At 36.9% G+C, this 20592-nt stretch overlaps 1 protein-coding gene across 1 annotated transcript in view; it reads right to left on the bottom strand.

The window, feature by feature from the left end:
* The window catches only part of DNM3 (dynamin 3), a 636190-nt gene that overhangs the window by 339968 nt on the left and 275630 nt on the right, over nt 1-20592 (bottom strand). Inside the window, exons 12-14 of the mRNA XM_052654294.1 lie at nt 20181-20251; nt 9346-9397; nt 8487-8516 (exon numbers count right to left, since the gene is read on the bottom strand). Coding sequence (XP_052510254.1) covers nt 8487-8516; nt 9346-9397; nt 20181-20251 — 153 coding nt within the window. The remainder of the gene's footprint in view (nt 1-8486; nt 8517-9345; nt 9398-20180; nt 20252-20592) is intronic.

Below are 20592 nucleotides of genomic sequence, written 5' to 3'. Positions count from 1 at the left end.
ATATTTTTTGGATCTATCTTCTAAAGCAAATGAAATAAAAGCAAATAAACCTAAATAAACTTGAAAACTTTTCTACAAAGGAAATCATTGACAAAAGGAAAAGACAACCTACTGAATGGGAGAAAATATTTGCAAATGATAATACCAATAAGGGGTTAATATCCAAATTATATAGAGAGATCCTCAACTCAACATTTAAAAAAACAAACAACGTGATTAAGAAATGGACAGAAGACCTGAAAAGACATTTTTCCAAAGAGGAAATACAGATGGCCACAGGTACATGAAAAGATGCTCAATATGACTGATCATAAGAGAAATTCAAAGGGAACACTTATTTCTCAAAAAACTAGAACTACTAAATGATCCAGCAATTCCACTCTTGAGCATATATCTGAGAAATACAAAAGCGCTAATATGAAAAGATACATGTACCCCAATGTCATACCAGCATTGTTAACAATCTTCAAGATCTGTAAGTCACCTGAATGCCCATCAATAGATGAATGAATAAAGGAGATGTAATATATATACAAAATGGAATACTACTCAGCCATTAAAAAGAATTCTGCCATTTGCTACAAAATGGATTGACTTCGAGGGTATTTTCATACGTGAAAAAAGTCAGACAAAGAAAAACAACTACTGTATGATATTACTTATGTGCAGAATCTGAAAAATACAACAAACCAGTGAATATAATAAAAAGAAACAGACTTACAGATATAGAGAACACAATAGTGGATACCATGGGGGAAACAGGCAGTCTAGGGGTAGAGAATTATGAGGCACTAACTGAGCTATTTCTGCTTTATTGACTATGCCAAAGCCTTTGACTGGGTGGATCACAATCAACTGTGGAAAATTCTGAAAGAGATGGGAATACCAGACCACCTGACCTGCCTCTTGAAAAACCTATATGCAGGTCAGGAAGCAACAGTTAGAACTGGACATGGAACAGCAGACTGGTTCCAAATAGGAAAAGGAGTATATCAAGGCTGTATATTGTCACCCTGCTTATGTAACTTCTATGCAGAGTACCTCTTGAGAAACGGTGGGCTGGAAGAAGCACAAGCTGGCGTCAAGATTGCCGGGAAAAATACCAATAACCTGAGATATGCAGATGACACCACCCTTATGGCAGAAAGTGAAGAGGAACTAAAAAGCCTCTTGATGAAAGTGAAAGTGGAGAGTGAAAAAGTTGGCTTAAAGCTCAACATTCAGAAAACGAAGATCATAGCATCTGGTCCCATCACTTCATAGGAAATATATGTGGAAACACTGGAAACAGTGTCAGACTTTATTTTTTGGGGTTCCAAAATCACTGCAGATGGTGACTGCAGCCATGAAATTAAAAGACGCTTACTCCTTGGAAGAAAAGTTATGACCAACCTAGATAGTATATTCAGAAGCAGAGACATTACTTTGTCAACAAAGGTCTGTCTAGTCAAGGCTATTGTTTTCCCAGTGGATGTGAGATGTATGGATGTGAGAGCTGGACTATAAAGAAAGCTGAGCACTGAAGAATTTATGCTTTTGAACAGTGGCGTTGGAGAAGACTCTTGAGTGTTCCTTGGACTGCAAGGATATCCAACCAGTGCATCCTAAAGGAGATCAGTCCTGCATGTTCATTGGAAGGACTGATGTTGAAGCTGAAACTCCAATACTTTGGCCACCTGATGCAAAGAGCTGACTCATTTGAAAAGACCCTGATGCTGGGAAAGATTGAGGACAGGAGGAGAAGGGGACGACAGAAGATGAGATAGTTAGATGCCATCACTGACTCAATGGACATGGGTTTGCGTGGACTCTGGGAGCTGGCGATGGACAGGGAGGCCTGGCGTGCTGCAGTTCATGGGGTCACAAAGAGTCAGACACAACTGAGCAACTGAACTGAACTGAACATTACACTGTTGCTTTGTAACAGTCTTCCCACTTCCAAGGGACACAAGCAATTATTTTACTACCTGTTTTGAAGACTAACAGAATAATACAAATATAGAACAACAGCAGCAAAAATAATAGGAAATACTTTACATAGCACATACTATCAGCCAGGCCCTGTTCTAGGCACCTAACTTGTATTATCTCATTTAATACTTATAAAAACCTTATGAGGCAATTACAATCCTTATCAATGTACTATAAATTATAAATCTGAGAAATAGGGAGGTTAAATAATTTGCTTGTGGTCACAGAGTGGCTTTACAATTCCAGCTCTAAAGAATCAATGCACCATATTACTTCTCAACTTTGTATAGTCAGAATTATTTTGAAAAAGAGAGAAGGAGGCAGGAGATAGAAAGTCAGAGGATGAATTGGAAAAATTATTAAATTTAATCAATAAGTAAAAATAAGGTTATAATAATGTGGTATTAAAAATCTTACTGGCCTCCCTGGTGGCTCAGATGGCTTATATTCCTTTAAGAAGACAAAATATACAAGAATCCCATTATCCAAATTAAATTGTTCTAAAGACAAACAATGCTCAAAAAGTACCTGTAGTCATCATCTCCAATGCACCTCCTCCGGGATATATTCTCTATTCTTCTAACAATAATTCTGACTTCAAGTGGAGAGGAAATCACCTCCAATTCCAGTCCATGTGATCTGATCTAAGCTAATCAGTGCATCTCTTTCTCTGGGACATGATTGGTTTAGGAATGAGCACATGATCCAAGCCTGTTCAATCAGAGTGAGCCTCAAGGAGTTTTTCTGAGAATTCTGGAAGACTCATCTATTTCTGTGGAATTCAGACTAGGAATGAAACACTCTGGCTGCCATACTGTAATCTTTTGGGGCAGAAGAATGGAGCCAACAGCAAAGAAGCAGAATCAAAAGCCAGAATTTGTCTAGTTCATCATGGTGTATCAAATCAGTTCATCTTGATTATTGTTTGCATCATGGATTAAATAGTACTTAACTCTATCTATGAACTATTCAATCACGTAAACTAATTAATTCACCTTTGTTTCCAAAGTCATTTAAATTGAGTTCTTCTGAAATTTATATCTGAAAGAATCCTGATATAGATATTGATACCAAGAAGTCACATGAGAGTGAGAATTAAAAGTGACCAGCCCTGAAAGGTAGAATTAGCTGAGTGGACAAAGAAGGAAGGAGGGCTTGAGGAGTTCTCTACTGGAGCCTAGGAAGTTGGCAATCTTTGTTACCCACCTGTAAAATAGCTGACTAAACTCTCACCTCTTTTAACAGTGGCCTCAAACTATCACTTACAGAGATTGAAGAACTAGGGATGTTAACAGAAAAATTTTAGAATGTTGGAGTGTGTTGAGGTTTTTTAGACTTAGAGGGGTCCTAAGGAAAAGATACTACTGTCTAGTAAAACTAGCTTTCCAAAAGGAGTGAAGGAAGAGACCCGGTGTTGATAAAAAGTTCTTTTTAACTCAGCCTACAATTCAAGAAGGTTGAGAATCCAGTTATTAGCAGACTTGTAAGTTTGAGAAAACCAAATTTCATACTTGATTCTATACTTAAAGTAACAGAAGGCACATTGGTGGGAAACAAAATGGAGAACAAGGCATTAGGAAGTACCCTGTAAGAAACTGCTCTGCTCCCTGCCAAAGGAAAAGGTCTTCCTAGTTATACAATTGCAAGTGGATGCAGTTTGGGCCAAGAAGCATGTCAACTGTGCCTTCCTGCTCATGTAAAAGCCATATCAATCCTCCTAGCCTCAATATATCCTGACCCTTAACACATTCAACTCCGGAAATTTTCATTACTATTTCTCTTTACTACCCAGACCTTCTGAAGACAGCATTTCACAAATATCTGTAGCTATCATTTGTCATTCCTCTCCTCCAATGTCTGTTCCTTCTTATTCCAATAACATCTATGACTTTAAGGTGGCATTCTCTTCCCTTTTAAACCTTGAGATACGACATCTCATTCATTGACTTCAACCTCCAACCCTACCATTTCCCCCCTTAATCCTGGTACATATTTTCTCTAATTTCAAAAACAAAAAACAGTGCCCTGGTTTGCTAGGTTTCTTTCAATCTTCAATAAATATCATCTTTTGTCTTTTCTTTTTTCTGGGATCAATCTCAGATTATATTTTCCTGTTTCCTTTGAAGTGAGGTGAGGCCATGACTGAAATCTGGTGAATGGCAATGGAAAAGATGTAGCTGCTTCCAGCCTAGTCCTTATAAACCTCCCTCACTCAGGCTTCTTTCTTTCCTATCTGTTAGAAGAATGAAAAGAAATTTAAAGTCCATGACTGATTACGTGAAGGAAGGGTGCCTCAATCCAGCCCTACCAAGAGGAGTTGGTGGGGCTGGATTGAGGCTGACTTGCTATAGCAAGGTGAATTAAATTGTTATTAAGCTACTGAAATTTTGATGTTGTTTGTTAGTTAACTTCTCCTAATGTCCTGACTAGTACATTAATCAAAACCATTCATATTATATAGTCCTTTATTTCAGCCTGTCTTTCTTCAAAACTTTAACTCATTTACTCTCTTGACCTTATAAGCTGCCTACCTGGAAAAACTTCAGTTCAGGATATTAATTCCATTGTCTGCTTTCTCAGCTTTGTTCTACCTCCCAGCTGTGGAGTAGTAAAGTAAATTCACAAGGCCGAGAGGACTGGTACTACCTTGGGCTGTCCATGCGATGCATGGGATCTTCTACCAGTCCTTTCATTTGACAATTTCCCTGGTGTTTCCTGAGTCCTTGGAAATATCTAATACTACTTGGCCATTCTCTTTTTGAAACTTTCTCTTCCTTGAACTTTTCTTCTACTATTCTCCAAGTTTTCCTATCTCTTTAATCACTTCTGAGGCTCCTTTTCAGTTCCTTGATCTGTCTCAACTCTTCTTTCTCCATTCTCCTTTAAATCCCCCATTTCCTTCTGTTCTTATTCTCTGAGGCGATCTCACCTCCTTCTATGGCTTCACCTATGATGTACACATTGATAAAACATATCTCCAGCCTAGACAGGTCGTGAACCTCAAACTCTAGTGACATCTCCATTAGGCACAAAAAAATGTATCTGAAAACTGAAATCACCACTTCTCTCACCTCCACTGAAATCTGCTCCTCCCTCATCTGTACTCCCTGTCACCAGACCTCCTTAGCCATAGCCTGGGAGAATGACTTCACACTGCCCCCTACTCCACAACTATTTATAACTCTCTTCATGCTCTAAATATATCTTGGATCTACCCTTCTCCTATGTACCTCCTGCTGCTGACATTTGTATTTTCTTACCTGAATTATTTCAAAAATGTCTTCATCAATTTCCATATATTTAGTTTTATTCCTCCAAATCCCTGCATATGGCTAACACACAGATTTTTCCAACATATAAATCAGATGATATCTGTTCCCTACTGGAAATCTTTAGTGGTCCCCTATTTTGGGAATAAACAGTTCTCTGTCTCTTCTGAAGTCTAGACACTTTAATCCAACTTCCCACTGGACATTTTCACTCCAGTCTTCCACAGTGACTCATACTCAATGTAACTATCCTTCCTCAATATGTTCCTTTCTCTATGAAGAGCACCACCACCTTATCTGTGCCTATATCACATATCTGGAGAGCACTGCTGACAATCCCCAGACTTCTCTTCAACATCTGATTCATCACAAATCCTTTTGCTTTCTACCTAATACCTACCTAATAACCTAAATTCCTTCCTAATATCTCTTGAATTCATCAGCTTCTTCTCAAACCTAGTACAGAGAGCTTAGCTAGCCCAGATCATCATAATCTTTTGTCTGCAACAGCCTCCTTCCACACTATAAGCAGAATGGTCTTTCCAAAGTACTATTATGATTGCACTTAAAACCTTACAATAATACTCCACTGCTTCCATGGTCACATACACACAAAAATAGCTTTAATGGAGCTTACTGTCCTAGTGAAAGAAAATAAAAAATAATAAATAAACAAGATAATAATGGCAAGATTTGGGGGAAGGAAGGTGACGTTAGATTCAGTCTTCAGGACCAGCCTCTTGCTGAAGTGATGTTTCCATTAAGTGTGAGGTATCAGAAGGAGCTAACCTTGAAAAGGGAGACAGACTTCAATTACTTACCATCATCCCTACTGGGATGTGAGCTCCCTGATAGTAGGGCCCATGATTTAGTCATCATTCTAATGTCTACCATATTTTTTGACACTCATAGGTTTCAAATACACATGTGATGAGTGAAGAGGTGAATGAAGTTTACACTGAAATTTCTGGGCAGTGCAACTTTAGGCTAATTGTGTGTTCACATTTATTTTTTCATACATTTGCTGACACCATCTTGTAGGCAAATTTCTAAGCAAGTAAATTTCTAGGCAGACAGAAACAAATGGGGATTTAGACTTTAAGGAGGAACTTTTCTTTCTTTATATCCTTCTAAAATATTTCAGAACAGATTCTGCATAGCCATCTCTTATAATCAGGAGCCCAAAGTGGATATCAGTATGGATGAAGCATTTGCTAGGATAGTACAGAGTATTTTAGTCCCCCAACCATAAAAGCTGACATCAATTAGCAGGCTGGACTCCAAGGTTCCATGGTTTTGGGCTTCTTGATAAGCAAAAAAAAAAAAAAGAAAAAAAGAAAAAAAATTTAAAGAGAGCTCCTGGAAGGAGGTTGGAAGTGTGGAAATTTGACAAAAATTATTTTTATATAAATTCAAATCAACCTCAGTTACTCAGATTCATAAAGAAAAGGGTTTCAAATTATGATGGTTTATTTCTATGAAGCAGAAAAAAATTAAGGATTCCTTAAAATATATTGTATTTAACTATTGGATTTGACTCTAAAAAGGAAGATATTCAGGTTTATAACCTCTTACTAGCAAAATGAAATGTTAAAACAACAACAGCAGCAACAAATTTGGCAGCAAAACCTTGAAATGATGTAAAAACTTCTATGTCTTTCATTTAATCTGCTTAGTGTGGTTATCATTTGTTTCACTGCAGAAATACAATGTGTTTAAGTACAGAGTACTGCCTCTGACCCCACAGCAATACTGAATAATATATGATATATACAATATTTTTCTAAAATCCAGAAAGTTCTGACCTTCAAGACACATCTGGCCCCAGAGGTTTTGGATATGTGATCTGTATTCTATTATAACATTCACCCCAATTCTATTATCTTGAGTTATAAAACTTTCATAATGCATGGGCTTTGAAGTACTCAGTGAAAGTAAAGGCACAGAAACACAATTAGCATGATTTTAGCATTTGGAAGCAATACGTTCAGAGTTTCCTTTCAAATCTGATTTAAAATGTGCATTTATGCCACTATACTAATGCTTTTCCAATCAGCATAAACTTCTATGAGCTAGCTTCTGACCATGAACAAAATTTTATAGATAAAACCATTATACCACACCTAGACTTAATCTGGGCACTGTAATCTACAAAATAATTGCTATAGCTTCTAATTTTCCAAATGTTTCATTCTTCTCATTTTATAACTCATAATTTTCTTATACTTCATATTCTTTTTCTCCCCAAAGTTTTAAGAAACAACACCTAGTTGCCTGGAGCAAAGTTTCTACTCTTTATAGGGCACATATCTAGTAAGCTGCAAACCTCATTATGGAGGTTATTTTTGGTTCTCACAATCACCTGGCAGAGAAATTTTCTATTCTTCCCATCACACAATTAAGCAAACTCAGGTTCAATTTGTCCAAGGCCAAAGGGCCACTAAGTGACAGAGGAGAATTTGAACCAAGGAATACCTAGCTACAAAGTTTGTTTCTTCCAAAACATCATGAAGAAAATAATTTACCCATCCTCCAATCTCATTCTCAAATTATGCATAGCTGGAAGAAAGACTTCAGGGCTGCCTCACCCATGCTATAAATGAGTATAATTGCTTCTTTCTTCTAATGCCTATGCTAGTAATTTGACAGTATTTTATAATTCCATTAAGTGAAGATATAGCATCTGGTTTTAAAACTTTAAGTCATATAAAATGTCAATCAATGTAATTTTGCTTTTTGTTTTATTATTTTTAAAATAATATAAATAATTGATATTGGGTAGGGTTATCAACAGGTATATCAAAATCAAATGTTTAATATTCACCCACCTTTTAGAAGTGTCATCTATATTTATTGGAAATATCATACAAGGGGAAGAGAAAGGCTTACATCTCATAACAACATAGCATAAAAGGACAGAGATGAAGGTCATTAATGATTTTAATTATTTTAAGGCCCATTAAAATTAGAGAAACATCAAAGCACCCACAGTGTTAAATGTTTATTATTGTAGCATTTTAGAATTCACTAGTTCATACCTTTCAATCACAGCAAGTTATTAGCAGTGAAGGGATGAACCCTCTTAAGAGGATTTTTATTTCAATGATAGGGTGTTATGGACAAGACAATCTAAGTTTAAAAAAATTAGTAGCAAGCGCTAGTTGAGTTAATCAGTTAAAGACAAACTGTGCCCTTGGGAAGCTAAATGAAAAAGCAACAGTAAAGCTTACAGAACTTAGCTCGTACAATTTGCCTTGAAGGCGGAAGATTGGTTCCCTGAAATAGCAAAGAATTATATGCTTTAGTTCAGAAAAAAAAGTTTTTAAAATAAAGTCTATTATTACCTCTTCTCCTTTCAAAACAATGGAAAAAATTCTAGAGCAGAGGTTTCAATTTGTTCAATAATTGTACCTCTGAATTAAAAAAAAGAAAACTATAAGATCATCATTGTTTTGACTTGAAAAGAAATAACAATGCAAATATTCATTATCACATAAAACATAAAAGAAACAAACTGTCAGAGTTAATGCAGTCTCTGCAGAGCGCTATTAGTTGGAGACAGCTGGTCAGCCCAACAGGAAAACTCAAAAGATCAGATCTTCTTAGGAATTAACATCTTCATTAAGCAACATGATTTGGCATGGCAGAGATTAAATCTTATATCCAACAGCTGCCTTCTTTATGAGCTGTCCCTTCACTGTTACCAAGCTGTGCAAATGTGTGAACTAGTCAGCAGCACCAGAAAGCTCATGCAACTACTCACCATATTTTAACCTTGAACTGACTCACAAGTTTGATATTAAATCAAACTTAGGGGTAATATAAGCAAGCAAAGTAGGACACAAGGAGTCAAATTTGAAAAGCAGAGCAAATAGCAGAAAAGTTATTTAAAATAAATCAATAGGGTTAACTGCAAAAAAGAGCCAAAACAAACAAACAAACAAAAATGCAATTCACTCCAAAAACTTTAAAAACAAAACAAAACAAAAAGCTGCATTTCCAGCAAAATTTGCACATGATTAATTTGCGTTAAAAAAGTCAATCAAGCAATTTAGTTCAAATTCTTTGGAGCATGCATGCACTGATTCTTTTAAACAATTCCTACCTGATTTCCAATTGTGTTTTTCTTGTGAACCTGACTGCTTCTCTGCTGAGCACTGAGAAAAGCAAAAGAGAGTAGCACTGAAGAAACTCATAAGATTTTTTTCTGAGCAAGTAACAGATACTAAAATAAATACAGGCATTAAATATATATCAACTGAGGCAGAGCTAATATAAAAAATCCAGGTCAGTTTAATTCTGGAAGCAAAACCAACTCAGTGGAACTTCTAGAACCAACCAGTTAATCACAAAACAAAAACATAAAAAAATAATACACCACAGGAAGAAAAGTTGTATTGCTATGTTAATAACAGTATTTGTGATGTCCCACAGGCATACAAGATTGTTGCACTAAAAATTGATAGTTAGCACTTTTTGAGTGTATGTCATATTCTAAGCACTTTACAGGTATTAGTGATTTTATTTAAATTTTACCCTTGTGAGGTAGTTACCAATAGTTACAGATGGAGAGGTTGAGTCACAGGGAAGCTACGTGTCTTTCCCAAAGTTACTCAGCTAACAAGTGCTAGTACAGCTTGGACCCATCTTGCCAATACTAGACTCATATGTTTTCAACATTTCCAACTGGATGTCTAATGGGCATCTCAAACTTAATCCACCAAAACTGAACTCGTGATATCCTCCCTAAATTCCTTTCTATCCACACTCTTCCCCTTCTTAATTAGTGGCAGTTCCACATTTCCAAGTGCTTAAGCCAAATTCTTGGTTCCTGTTTCTATTACTTCCACATCAAATCATCAAAAAATGTTATTGATTCTACTTCTCAAAATGTATTTAAAACTCAACATCTTTTTACCACTTCCATTGCTACCACCTTGGTCTAAGCCACCATTATCTCTCACTTGCACCATTACAATCACTTACTCTTTGGTCTCTGCTTACACGTGTCCCCATAATGTCTAGTCTCAACACAGAAGCCAGAGTGATACTTTTAAAAGGGGGTTCATGTCATTCTTCTCCTCAAAACCGTCTACTGCTATGCAACACAATTACACTCAGGGTAAAAGTCAAAACTCTTACAATGGTCTGCAAAGTCCCTGAACCCCACTCTCACCTCTTTGACTCATCTCCTCCTGTTTTCCACTTTTTTCATTAAAGAGGTCCAGCCATACTGATCTCTCTCTTTTTTTTTTAACCCCACCAGGCACACTCCCACCTCAAAGACTTTACACTAGCTCCTCCACCAGCCTCAAAACTACACTCCCACCATATACCTGCATAGCTCCCAACACCATCTCCTTCAAGTCTTCATTCAAATTTATCTTTTCTGTGAGACCTATCATGACAGAGTCTCATTCTCATTATGCTATTTTATTTTTCTCTATGGCATTTTTCACCTTAAAACACACTATAGAGCTTTCACTGATTTGTGTGTGTGTGTTTATTAGCTGCCTCCCTCCATTAGAATGAAAGCTCCTTGCAAGCAGGCAGTTTTGCCTGTTTCATTCACTGCAATAACCCCAGTGCCTAGAAACTACCCGGTGCATAGCTGGCTTCAACAAATATCTGTTGAATGAGAAATCCAATGAGGCTGGTATTACGACATAAGCACAGAGGAGATGAGATTCCAGATACAACCCCAACATTTAACTCTGGAGTTCTCATGATTAGGCACTATGTTACTCTATTTCTCAAAAGTTTGGCTTTCTTTCAATGAGTCCATAAGTAAACACATATCAATATAAGACAATACAACTCATTTTGGTTATTTTGAGAAGACTAGCAATATTGAGCCCTCTGACTAGTTGTTTAGCTGTTTATAAAAGCTGTTTCAGAGGTCAATGAAATAGTCTAAAACAGAGGAAAGGTAGGTTTAGATCATCAGTCAACTGTTTAAAGTAGTGGGATATTATAGTTCAGTAACACATCAGAAATCAACACCACACTTAGAACAGTTGCTCAAAATGGCAATCTTTTATAATCTCCCATGATGTATTTAAGTTGTTTCCCTTTATACTCATAAAAAAAACTGTATACTACATATACCTGAGGGAGGGGAAGAGGTAGGTGCTGAAAGGCCACACTCTATTTGATTACTACAGATATTTTGTGTGCATCTTTCTTTTTCACTTTGCTTTTTCACTTTTCAGAGTTTAGCTTTTCTCCTTCAGTTCTTATTTTTCTAGTTTTTAGTTAAATGTGCAATTTCCTTAATCACTATGAGATTCACCTCTCTCTAACCTTCTCTTCATAATCCACATCTATATTACTCAGGTATTTGTGGTGAGGTTGTGAACGAGGTGAAGGTTGGGTCTGTGACCCACACTGACTTCTGACTGTCCACTGTACCCTGAGGCACAGAGTGTATCTAAACTACTACTCTTCCTGGGGCTTCAGACCCTATGCTTTCTTTCTCCAGGATCCTCCAAGCTTTCCTCTCTCTTCTGGGAAGAAATGGGAAAACTACAAATACAACATGACCATGCCCTCTTCATGGATATGGCCATCTCTCCCAAGCATCTACTTGTGTTTTGGAGTTCTTTTAAGGGAAACTATTTTAAAATAAATCACTGACTGGTAGTGGTACCTTCAAACTATGGCAGACTTACAGGTGTTTGCTTTGGAGTAGGTGAACTACTGGGGACCCTCAACTTATCTATGGGTCTCCTTAAAATCATATAAAAGAAGCTGAATATAAAGCAAAAAATAGATTGTGGATGACTCCTTGCGCTAAATTAGGCAAACAGTATAACCTAAATGGGCCTTAGTTTCTTGGCTTTCTTGGCTATAAAGTGTGTGTGTGTGTGCGTGTGTGTGTGTGTGTGTGTGTGTGTGTGTGTTAAGAGACAGAGACAAGGAGTGAGGTGAGGGATTGTACTAGGCACTTCTTAAATGCCTTTTAGATCCAACATTCCTTGAGATGCAAAGTCACGCTCAGATGCTTATGAAATCTACCAGAAGAGACGTTCCGCTGACAAAGAATATTCAGCTACTAAATAATGCATATATAGGATCTATCACTTGTCACAATATTCAGGGGGAAAAGACATTTTTTTTATAAGCTACTCTCAGATATTAGAGTTAGAACAAATACTAAATTACCTTACTTTTCACCTAAAAAAAAATAATCTTTTTTGCAGCAACTGGTCCCATGAATCCAAAGATACTGCCATTAATGATGTATTTAGGTACTTAAGGTTACTCCATCAGGTAACATAATAATAAAAAGCTGCCTAGTTAGAAAATATCCTTTATCATAATCCTTAGGAATGCAATGATAACTGAACTGAAAGCATCTCAAAATACTTATTTAAAAAATGTGTTCACAGAAAACCATGTAAAGACTTGGAAGTTCATTTAAGTCTTTGGATATATCCTTGGTGATAGGTCTTTAACTGGTTATCTCTGCAATATTGTACAACACACCGACATATAATGCTTTAATTTGACATAAGTAAAAAACTAGGGTATCAATTATCTGAAAGGCACTCTGTGGAACATATAAACATAAATAAGGTATGGTCCTTGTAATGAGAGCCTACAACTTATCTAGTGTGGGTAGTGATATACATACACAAAACACAAGTAACAAAGGGATAAGCTCTGAAAGAATAAATATGTGAAGCTGTAACAGAAAGCCAATAAAAGTGACTCTGTTTCAAACATGGGATATAATTACCACCATATCTTATTATCTGTGTATATATTTGTTATTAATCATATAAACTCCTACTACACACAAGTCACTGTGGAAGCCTTCACCAGAACATTAAAACACATGAGAGCAAATTAATGTTGAGACATAATGATTTTGAAAGTATACAACAAGATGTTTAAATTGTATAAAAATAAGAGCAAACGGAAAAAACATGCAAAGAAAAGTAATCCACTTTCACCTCAGCTCAAAAATATTTTTTTGCATTATTTGTTTCTATCCATGTCCATGTGCATACGCAATAAAAGACTGTAATAATATAAGAATGTGCCAAGGGGTATGTGTGACCATTTATCAAATAAATTGCACACGGTAATTTCTCTGAATGCTCAGAGACAAAAAGGATCCTTTTTGGTCTGATCTGAGATTTTCATAGAAAACTTGAAGTAAAGTTTTAATAGAGGAAGAAAATCAACTGCATTCTAAGAGAATGCAGTAGCATATGCAAAGCTAGTAGGTAGAAAGACGGGCATGTAGGGAAGCTGTACAGAGAAAAATTATTATGGCAAAAATTATAGGACCATAGGCTTGGGTTTGTAAATGACCTTAAAAGCCACCTAGTACAATAACTCTATGTTAGGGCCAATTATGGAGAATTTGGTCATTACACTGAAGGCAGCAGAAAGTATTTAAAATTTCTGAGCCAGAAAGTGGCATGATCAAAGAAGTGTTTTATTAAATAATACCTCCCTGAAATAGGCAGTATCGACTCTGAGCCAGGGAAGACAGGAAGCAGCCAGCCTTAACCCCTCCCTATGACTGTTGGAATCCTGCCCAGTCTTCAAAATCAAAGCCAGTACCATTTCTAGAGTATGCGTTCTCAGAATCTCCAGTTATCTCTCCTTCCCACGAACTCCACAAGCTCTGCGTCTGTGCCTGTATTCTATAAACAGGACTGTGTTATCGGCAGGTCTCGAATTCCCCTCAGCAAGTTCTGCTCTCCGATGGCCAATGGTGTGTTGCATTAATTAGTATCTCACCTCTCTCACCACTTGCATGGTTTACAGTAATTTCTTAAGAAATTTTTGTGGAAAATATTTTGATACCAAGGTTATTGGACAACAAGGAGATCAAAACAGCAATTCCTAAAGGAAACCTACCCTAAATATTCATTGGAAGGACCGATGTTGAAGCTGAAGCTCCAATACTTTGGCCACCTGATGCAAAGAACCAACTCACTGGAAAATACCCTGATGCCGGGAAGATTGAAGGCAGGAGGAGAAGGAGATGGCAGAGGATGAGATGGTTGGATGGCATCACCAACTCAATGGATTCAATGAGTTTGAGTGAACTCCAGGAGATTGTAAAGGACAGGGAAGCCTGGCATGCTGCAGTCCACAGAGATGCAGAGTCGGACATGACTGAGTGACTGAACAACAACCAGAGTTATTTACACCTAGATTCTTAATGTTTCTCTGCAATAGGAAATTTAAACAATTTGAAGATGTGTGCCATAGACATGTGCTGCAGTAAGAGTATGGTACATTTAGGAATCCAAAAGCCACCAGTCTGGCTACAGCACAGAGTTAGAGGGTGGGATAGAGAGGAATAGTAACAATAGAATAGACTGAAGAGATAAGCAAAAAAACAAAAAAAAAGACATTTTCTGTAGGGCCTTGGAAACCACACTAACAAGTTTAGACTTTATTCTGAAAGTAACAGGAATCCCAGAAGGAATAAGAAAGAACATGACAAAGGGGAAAAAGACTGTTGTAATAACCCAACCAAAACAAGACTAACTTTAGTAGTAGCAATAGTGATGGGAAGAAATGGATAAATTCAAAAAATATTATAGGGTAAAATCATATGGACCTGGTTAACACAGAAGGAAATAAGGATGAGGGGAACAAAGAGTAAAAAAGACACTCAGGTTTCTGATTGAGCAACTGGGAGTTACCACCCACAGAGAGTGGGAACAATGGAGGAAGGGTAAATTATATCAAATGATGAGTTTAATTTGGGAATACTAAGTTGAGGCTTCCATAGGATATACAAGCAGAGATGTAGTGAAATATGGTAACAGTCCAAGAAAAAGTTCTGGAATGGAGATCTAGATTTAGAGGAATCAGATAAAGCTGGTAACTGAAACCACTGCAGTGGGTAACATGGACAGGGACAGGGCAATGAGTGATAAAGGGGTCTACAGGAGAATACTGATAAAAAGCAGTTCTTAAGCCATGATCAGAGGATAAAGAGTTCCAAAACAAAAATGAGAAGGAATGGCTAGAGCATAAAGAGGAAAGTCAGGGGACAATGGAGGGCTATTGAAGCAAGAAGATTTTAAACAGTTGCTAAGATTCCCAGGAATGCAACCTATCACAAGTAGGCTTGGCTCCATCCAATCAGATATAAGAATAGGAACTAGAGACATCATAATAATGGAGTAAGATGATCTATTAGGGACACAGGAAAAAATATAAAGGGAAAGATCACAATTGTTCTGGAATTTGGTGCCAAGGTTCACATATACTTCCTTTTATAAAATGTTCACAGAGGCATTCCAGGGGATCAGGAAAGAGATATAATGAATGTTACCACCCATAGAATTTTCATGGTGCTCACATAACAAGAACTGAAATCTGCACACTATCATTTCAACTGTGAGAAAACAGGTGGAGAGACCTACTCAGCAGATTGAAAAACAGACCTCAGTCTGCTGCTTGTGGCACAGAGATATTATTCTAACGGTCTGTATCTGGAGCCCATTTTTCTTAAACCACTGGACTGCATAAATCTTAGTAACTCAGAAGGCAAACTGTGCCCATGAAAATGGAGAAGAGCAGAAGAATTTGAAAGTTCACTCCCCAAGGCATTCAGCTAACAAGTTTGCTTTCTATTCAGACAACAGGATTACTGAGAAAGAGAGGAAGTGAATAAAGGAATAATTAGAATAGCTCATTCTCTTAAATAACAAAAACTAATTATGTTGTATTAAAAAAAATAGAATGTAGGGTTGGGTTTTTTTTTTCCAACTGGGAAGAATGACAGATTAAAATCCTTAAGGCATGAGGAAAATTAATATTTCCTTCTGGAATACTAAACTTTTAGGTTCAGAAACTATATTACGACTGAAAAATCAAGCCTTCAGAAATCAGGAAATTCCAAAGTATGTCTACAGCAGTGCTTACTTGGACGCGTTACACATGGTACATATTTTATGGTCCATGTTTAACAAATAGCTGGGAGATGAAAAAAAAAAGTTCCATATATTCAACATGGCAGAATAAATTCTATAGCAGAAAGAACTGAAATGTCCTGGACACTACTCTGACACTTAATTTTCCGTTAATCCAGTTTTAGCAATTTGCATTCCTTTTTTTTGGGTAATTTTTGGAACAAAAAGTCATCCCAGTTGGAAAAAAAAACTGTATGTGTAAAATACCCTGGACATCACCATCCTATAAATCTTGAGGGGTGGTCCTCCTCTTTTGGCAAATCTCTAAAAATCTCATGAAATTAATGTTTATTTTCCTCAACTCCAGACGTTAATTTTCTATCTTCAGAACTTAAAAATACTTACATTATTGTCTTCAAATATGGCTTGACTTTTCTTCCTTCATGGAAACAGCATTCCTGCCAACTTTAAAATTTATAGCTACAACCATATTTTTTTAATTTTTAAAAGCACACACACACAAAATACCACAACCCCTCAAAGTGATTTTGAAATGAACATTTCTTCATCGTCATAATTATCCCATGTCACACTGAAATGTACTCCAACTTGGCATTCAAAAGGAAAGAACATTTACCTCTGAGTCCCAGTGCAAAATATTACATTTGGAGATAACATCAGCAACTAAAAAATCTTTTAGTGGCAATCATAATCCAATCATTAAAATGTCATGATGAAGTAAAATTGTGCATCTTGTAAAACAAAATTCCCCCATGTGCATATATATGTGTATAAATGTGTATGCATGGCACTTTCCCAATTTTAGAGACTACACCACAGTTTTCAAAAGTATTTTCACATAATTTCTGACAATCCTGAAAGGTATATAACACAGGGATTTTTTTTATTATTATTCCATTTGATAGACCAATAAACTGAGATACAGAGAGGCTAAGTGACTTGCCAAAAACCCAAACCTCATCAGCAGCAAATCTTGGAAAAAGAATTCAGAACACTGACTCCCAGACTAGCCCTTCAAATGGAAGTTTAGATGTTCAGTTTAAATTAGATGAAAAATGTGCAAAGTTGCTGGGTTTCTAAAGCAGTTTGAACAATACTTCGTTTTAGTACCCCACTATCATAAAAGTTCATAATCTATCTCATTGCTGGAAAAATGGGGCTGTTAACTGGATTAGAGAAAGACAGCATCAAAAGTCTGTGCTTGAAGTATTTTTATTTGCAAAATTACATACCTTTGAAAAGTGAAGTCGCTCAGTCATGTCCGACTCTTTGCGACCCCATGGACTGTAGCCTACCAGGCTCCTCCGTCCGTGGGATTCTCCAGGCAAGGGTACTGGAGTGGGCTGCCATTTCCTTCTCCAGGAGATCTTCCCAACCCAGGGATTGAACCTGGGTCTCCTGCATTGCAGGTAGACGCTTTACCATCTGAGCCACCAGGGAAGACTCACCTTTGAAAACCTAACCAATATAATAATTTAGTTCGACAGCTTCTGAGGTAGAAAATATTAAAATTTACTGGAAAATATAAACTCTGAACATTTATCTTTAAAAATAAGTACTAGAGGGGAAAACACTTCAAGGGGAACATAGGGGTAAAATTTAAATTGTTCTGGTTACAAAAAATGTGTTCAAAATTTGAATCTTTCCAAACTGGTTATGGTTTTTTTCTATCTTTTGTCCTTGAGTTGGGATAACCACAACAGAACAGCACTGCGATATCCTTTTCACTTTTAAGTTATGGTGTCGAGTTTATATCTACATCTGCTACATTTTTATAAAAATCCAACTGGCATTTGTAACCAATAAAAAATCAACATGAAAGGCAGCATTCCTGTTATTTCGAATGACTCAAGGATTTCTTTTTCTTTGAAATTCCTCAAAGAAGCTAGTGAGAATGTGTCAGTTTAAATTTTTACATGCATTTCTCTGTATTTTTCAATTATTAAGCAACCTCTAAAAGACAATTTTTTTTTCCTTTTGCTCTTATTCCCCACCACCACTGAAGCAATTAGAGTAGAGCCTGGGCACAGGCCACAAGGAGTTCACTGACTACGCAGAAAATCATGTAGAAATTCTTGGGTTCCCCTTCCGGGTCTAGGGACAAGAAGGTACATCAGAGTCTAGGTTTCTTCGCACTGGTCATTTTGCAGAAGGGAATGAGCAATTCAGACAGTGAGAGCTAGGAGGGCTAGAAAACAAGGTAGCAGAATAGATACCTATTTAGAAGCTGGAGTGGGCAGTGTGGCTAAAAAGACAGCTGTCTAAAGGAACACATTAATCACTTGTTCTAACAAATTTACATTAAGTCACAGACAGAAAACAGTTTTAAAAAACTTGCTCGATGGCATCACCGACTCGATGGACATGAGTCTGAGTAAACTCCAGGAGTTGGTGATGGACAGGGAGGCCTGGCGTGCTGCAATTCATGGGGTCGCAAAGAGTCAGACACGACTGAGCGATTTAACTGAACTGAACCGAATTGAAAGTACCAAAAACAAAAATTAGTGTACCAGACACTAGTAATAACTACACTACTGGTTAGGCCAAGTCTACAATGAGACAATTTTCTGTTGAATAATTGTGCCCTTCCTTTCCAAAACATGTCTATAAATTCTTTAGGCCATTGTTTAGTTTAGATCACATGACCTAAATATCTGTTTCCTCAAACTCAAAATGTAAAACTAGGTCAGTCTAGCTTTACATTTTCTTGTGTTTTATTTTTTCATTTGTTCTTGTTCTTGAATACACAGTACAAGTAACAGTACGTAGGTCTCTTTGTTTTTTATATAAATTATATACTTAAAGTTGGAATCACTCACATGCCATTAGCATATTTTAGAATTGGAATCAAAATTCTTTGAAAGCAATTAGAAAACTGATTCCACTGAAGTGCAGAAAAAAAATGGTAAATTTAGGGTCTTGAAAATGTCACACAAAAAATAACCAACCTTGAATAATTAAGAAAAATGTTTACCTGATAATATCTGTGAATACAGCAATAGAATATTGGCATATAATGGAGTACATGTATAACAGAATGGCAATAAATAGACAAGCTTATATAAAGTTCTCTTATGGGGCTTCCCTGGTGGCTCAGACGGTAAAGCGTCTGCCTGCAATGCAGGAGACCCGGGTTCAGTTCCTGGGTCAGGAAGATCCCCTGGAGAAGGAAATGGCAATCCGCTCTAGCACTCTTGCCTGAAAAATCCCATGGATGGAGGAGCCTGATAGGCTACATTCCATGGGGTCACAAAGAGTCAGACACGACTGAGCGACTTCACAATCACTTCACTATATAAATATATAGACAAGAGAACGTTCATCCAAAAAGACTACATCTAAGTTCACAAAAGGCAGTTTTAAAAAATAAGCCTCAATATTCTGATTTGTGTGTGTGTCTGTGTATGTGCTATGTTGCTCAGTCATGTCCAACTCTTTGCGACCCCATGGACTGTAGCCTGCCAGGCTCCTCTGTCCACAGGATTTTCCTGGCAAGAATACTGGAGTAGATTGCCATTTCCTCCTCCAGGGGATCTTCCCAACCCAGGAATCAAACCTGCATCTCCTGAGTCTCCTGCAATGGCAGGCAGATTTTCTTTTTTTACCACTGAGCTACCTTGCAACTCCCATTCTGACTTAGGGATGTCCAAATAGCATGTATATTGTGAAACATGCTTGATATTTCAAATTTATGTGAGAAATTATTCCCAAACTGATTTTAAATGTGCATCTGTTACTGCTTATCTATGGGAGCTCAAGTACAAACTGCAGATCATCATCCAAAAACAAGGAGTATCTGAGCTACATATGATTTCACATGCTACACAATAAAGAAGTCAGCTCCGTTAGCCAGAGAACATGACCCCAAGGCCATGAGGCTCGGACCTCCTCAGTAGGTTAACTCAGAGTTAATCCTGACACAGAATGTACTCTCGAAAGATGATGAGGTTGTAGGAGAAATTCATAATGTATATTTGAGACAAACCAGCAGGAGAAACGCATATGACAAGCAAGGATTTTCACGTACTTTGCAAAGCCAATGAAATCTTCATGGTTGGTATTGATGTAGGAGACTTGGATGTCGATCAACAGCAGTACCTATAAGTCAAAGAAAATCACTTCAGTAAAAACCCATCTTAAATATTCTCTACACTAATTCAGTAATTGCCTACAAATTATTTATCTTTATTCAATTTTAAAAGGATATTTCAGCTAGAATGAAAAGTGGCACTGTTTTTTTTTTCATTATACTCTCATAATTTTTACTCTAAATTCAAAAACAAAAAATCTATGTGAAACATCTGAGTCACACTTGAAAACAACAGCATTATAGTTTACAGGCGTGTACTCTTTGCCAGCTTAACACAGAACCTAGAATTATTCTATGCCCCTAAAACATAGGCGTAACATTCAAAAGGACATATATATAAAAAGATACG

This window comes from Budorcas taxicolor, chromosome 16 (genome assembly GCF_023091745.1).
Source record: "Budorcas taxicolor isolate Tak-1 chromosome 16, Takin1.1, whole genome shotgun sequence".
In the NCBI taxonomy this organism is placed as follows: Eukaryota; Metazoa; Chordata; class Mammalia; order Artiodactyla; family Bovidae; genus Budorcas; species Budorcas taxicolor.
The sequence above is the reverse complement of the archived record's forward strand: the minus strand, read 5'-3'. Positions and strand labels throughout refer to the sequence as shown.